Source organism: Orycteropus afer, unplaced genomic scaffold (assembly GCF_000298275.1).
Source record: "Orycteropus afer afer isolate SDZICR_OR568_19922 unplaced genomic scaffold, OryAfe1.0 scaffold00267, whole genome shotgun sequence".
NCBI classification, from domain to species: Eukaryota; Metazoa; Chordata; class Mammalia; order Tubulidentata; family Orycteropodidae; genus Orycteropus; species Orycteropus afer.
In genome coordinates, this window is record NW_006921854.1 from 4,445,727 (window position 1) to 4,449,140 (window position 3,414).

Sequence of the window (3,414 nt, forward strand, 5' to 3'; positions counted from 1 at the left end):
GGTTGGGTTCGATCTACCAGCTTTGAGGTTTGCAGCCCATCACGAACCGCTTAGGAATGTGAATAGCTGTTGTGTCTGGGAAGGGCTGGGAGTAGTGAGATGAGCCCACCTGGGAGAGGAGGAGGCAGGTGCCAGCTGGCCGCTGAGAAAGCTAGCTGTCCTCCTGGCAGCGGGCAGTCATGCACGGTGTCTAGGCCTAGTGACAGCATCATCTCTGTTTTAGGACGTTCACTTCCTCTGTGAGGGATTGAGGGGTAAGCTGGAGTCAGAGAGGCGGGTAGCGGGTGATCCAGAAGCCCACCGCAGAGGGGATGGGGGCCTGGACCACAGTGGAGCTGGTGGGGTGTGAGCAGACATGGCTTTGAGATGGAGTCAGGAAGTGCAGTCCGATGGGCCTTGTTTATTGACTGCTCGTTGGGGAGGGAGTGAGGGAGACCAAGGATGACATCCAAACTTCGGGCCTCGGTGACTGGGCGTGGAGGACACCTAAGAAGAGGTGTCCAGTGGGGAGCAGAATCTGAGGGTCCAGACGACTGAGGAGGGTCTGGGTGTGGAGCGGCACGGCAGCATATTGATGGCAGCTGGGACTCTGGGGTGGGAGGAGTTATCCAAGATGAATGTGTGAAGTGAAAATGATTCCTAATAGCTGACGGTATTACTTACTTAGATGTCACTGTGAAACAGCCCCTATGGCCCTGGGGTCTCTCATCAAACCACAGCCATTTGTCTATGGCCCTGTCTGAGGGCTGACTGGCTGTTGGCAGGGGCGACAGGGTGACTACACAGTCTCCATCCTCCAGCGGGCTAGCCCGGGCTTGTTCATGTGTGGATAACAGGGTCCCTGGGTTAGAAAGCACACTGGTCACTTCTGCCACGTTCTCTTAACCAAAGCAAGTCACAAAGCCAGCCCAGATTTAAAAAGTGAGACGTGGACTCCACTGCTGCATGATCTAAGTGCCCGGATCCAGGGAATGGGGTGACCGCTCATGTTTAATGGGAGCTTTACGCATTGTGTGCTGTCGGGACTTTACCATTTTACAATAGAGTACAGACACAGGGCTCGAGTACCTTGCCCATGGACACCCTGTTATCTAGTGGAAGCATCAAGACTGTAAACACAGAAAGCGTAAACGTGTCAGTGAGCTTGGCACAGCGGAGAGGGATGCTTACAGAGGAAAGGGAGCAGTTGTTTTTTTAAAATGAGGTATTCTCTCTTTTTTTTAAATTGTGATTTTGGTGAAAGTTTACAGAGCAAATTTGTTTTCTACTTAACAGTTCATATACATTTTGCTTCCTGACAGTGACTGCAATCCCCACAATGTGTCAGCACCCTTACCACTTCCTTCCTGTGGTTACCTTTTCCCCGTGTCCTTCTTTCCTCCGCATTCCTGACCTCTGAGCTATCTCCCGGCCCAAATGCTACCCTTCTCATCTCCCATGGTTGATTGTTCTAGGGACTATACCTACCTGGTTTAATTGTTCTCCTCTCAGGCTTGTCTGTTGTTTGGAAGTTAAGCCACTAGAGTGAATTTAATTCCTGGCCCGAAGGGTAACTGGGGGCCATAGTCTTGGAGTGTTCACTAGTCTCTGTCAGACAAGTAATCCTGGTCTTTTTTATGATTTTGAGGGTTTTTTCCCCACATTTTTCTCCCACTCTATCCAGGATCTCCAGTTTTGATCCCTTTCCAATTGGTTGGCAGCGGTAGCCGGGCACCATCTAGTTCTTCTGGTCTCAGGGTCATGTGGGCTGAGGTTCCCTTGGACTCACTCTTTCCGTGTGTCTTTGGTTTTCTTCCCTCTTCTTTGCTCCGGAGAAGGAAATACCAGTTGTTACATCTTAGATGGCCACTCCCCAGCTTTGAAGACTCTAATCACTGCTCACCAAAGCAGGAAGCAGAACAGTGTTTTTGTGTAGTGTGTGATGCCATTTGAGCTTGATGTCCCTCACAACCATAGCGACCATGGGCCCGAGCCCGTGGTCCCAGGACCTCACTCGGGAAGGGAGGAGTTTTCCAGGCTGTTAATATTGTTCCTGTCGAAAAATGAGCTCTGATGTCCAGTCCTTTTTTTAAGTTTTGATTGTTGTTATTGTTGTTGTTGTTATGTGCCGTCGAGTCGGCCCCGACTCATAGCGACCCCTCCTTGGGTTTCCGAGGCAGTATCACTACGGAAGTAGGATTGCCCAACCTTCCTTCCGAGGAGTGGCTGGTGGGTTTGAACCACCAGCTTTCTGGTTAGCAGTCAAGTGCCTTAGGCACTATGCTACCAGAGCTCCTATGTTTTGATTAAAGCTGTGTAATTTCTAAGTTACGTTGTGAGAACTTCTGAGGGCATTATTGTAACCATCTGTTTTATTGTATTTGATAAACAGGTGACACATTGTTGGCCTTTTCAGCCATTCTAGATGTGTATAGTGACTTTAGTTATTGTTCATCTTGGTGTTCAACCCTTGTCATTACCCGCATCCAGATTCTCTCATCACTCTTAACAGATGCTCAGTGGCCCTTTGAGAGTGTTTTAAATTTAAATTTTGAATAAATAACATCATCATGAGGTCTGAACATAAAACTGCACACACATAGACGTAGGCAAGTCACATCTCTGCCTGTTGCCCTGTTTACTCAAGTCCTGCCCACCCCAGGTTCTTGCACAGCCGTCCAGGGTTTCTTTATACTGGGGTCTCTGTACCTTGGTACTGTTGATGTTTTGGACCAAATAACTGTTGCTCTTGGGGCTTCCTGTGCAGGGTAGGTTTAACAGCATCCTTGACCTCTGCTCACTAGATGACAGTGGCACCGAAGTTGTGACAATCAGATACGTCTCCAGTCATGGTCCTATGTTCCTGTGGGCCCCATTTGAGAACCACTGGTTCACATGTGAATAAGCAAATAGGGCTGTTGGACAGGCTTTCTGTATCAGTCCTTAAGAACCTTCGTCAAGTCGCCACGTGACGTTCTGCTGTTGGGTCACGTGTTTCCCTGTTGGTGGTCAGTTGGGTTGTGTCCAGTCTCTTGCCGGCACACTCATCCTGCAGTGAGTGGTCTGATACGTGTATCATCGCACACGTGAGCAAGTGTATCTGTAGGAAATCCCCCCAGAAGGACACACAGCCCGTTGCCATTTGGATGGATATTGTGAAGTTGCCCTCTATAAGGTGTATTACCTTCCTGCGGCCCCTGTGATCAGTGACTTCACAGTCAGTGGCTTAAAACAACCCCGATTTGTTAACTGACGGTCCTGGAGGTCGGACGTGTGAATGGGTCTCCCTGGACTCAAATCAAGGTGTCACAGGGCTGCGTTCCTCTCTGGAGACCCCGGGGGTGTTGTTTCCTTTTCCAGCTGGTAGGGGCTGCCCCTGGCTCGGGGGCCCCCTTCCACCTGCAGAGCCGCCAGCAGCTGCATCACTGAGTCCCC

At 50.0% G+C, this 3,414-nt stretch overlaps 1 protein-coding gene across 1 annotated transcript in view; it reads right to left on the reverse strand.

The window, feature by feature from the left end:
* GALNT12 (polypeptide N-acetylgalactosaminyltransferase 12) overlaps positions 1-2,465 on the reverse strand; it is a 65,002-nt gene extending 62,537 nt beyond the window's left edge. The window contains exon 1 of the mRNA XM_007950337.1: positions 2,460-2,465. Coding sequence (XP_007948528.1) covers positions 2,460-2,465 — 6 coding nt within the window. The remainder of the gene's footprint in view (positions 1-2,459) is intronic.
* Between the last annotated feature and the right edge of the window lie 949 nt (positions 2,466-3,414).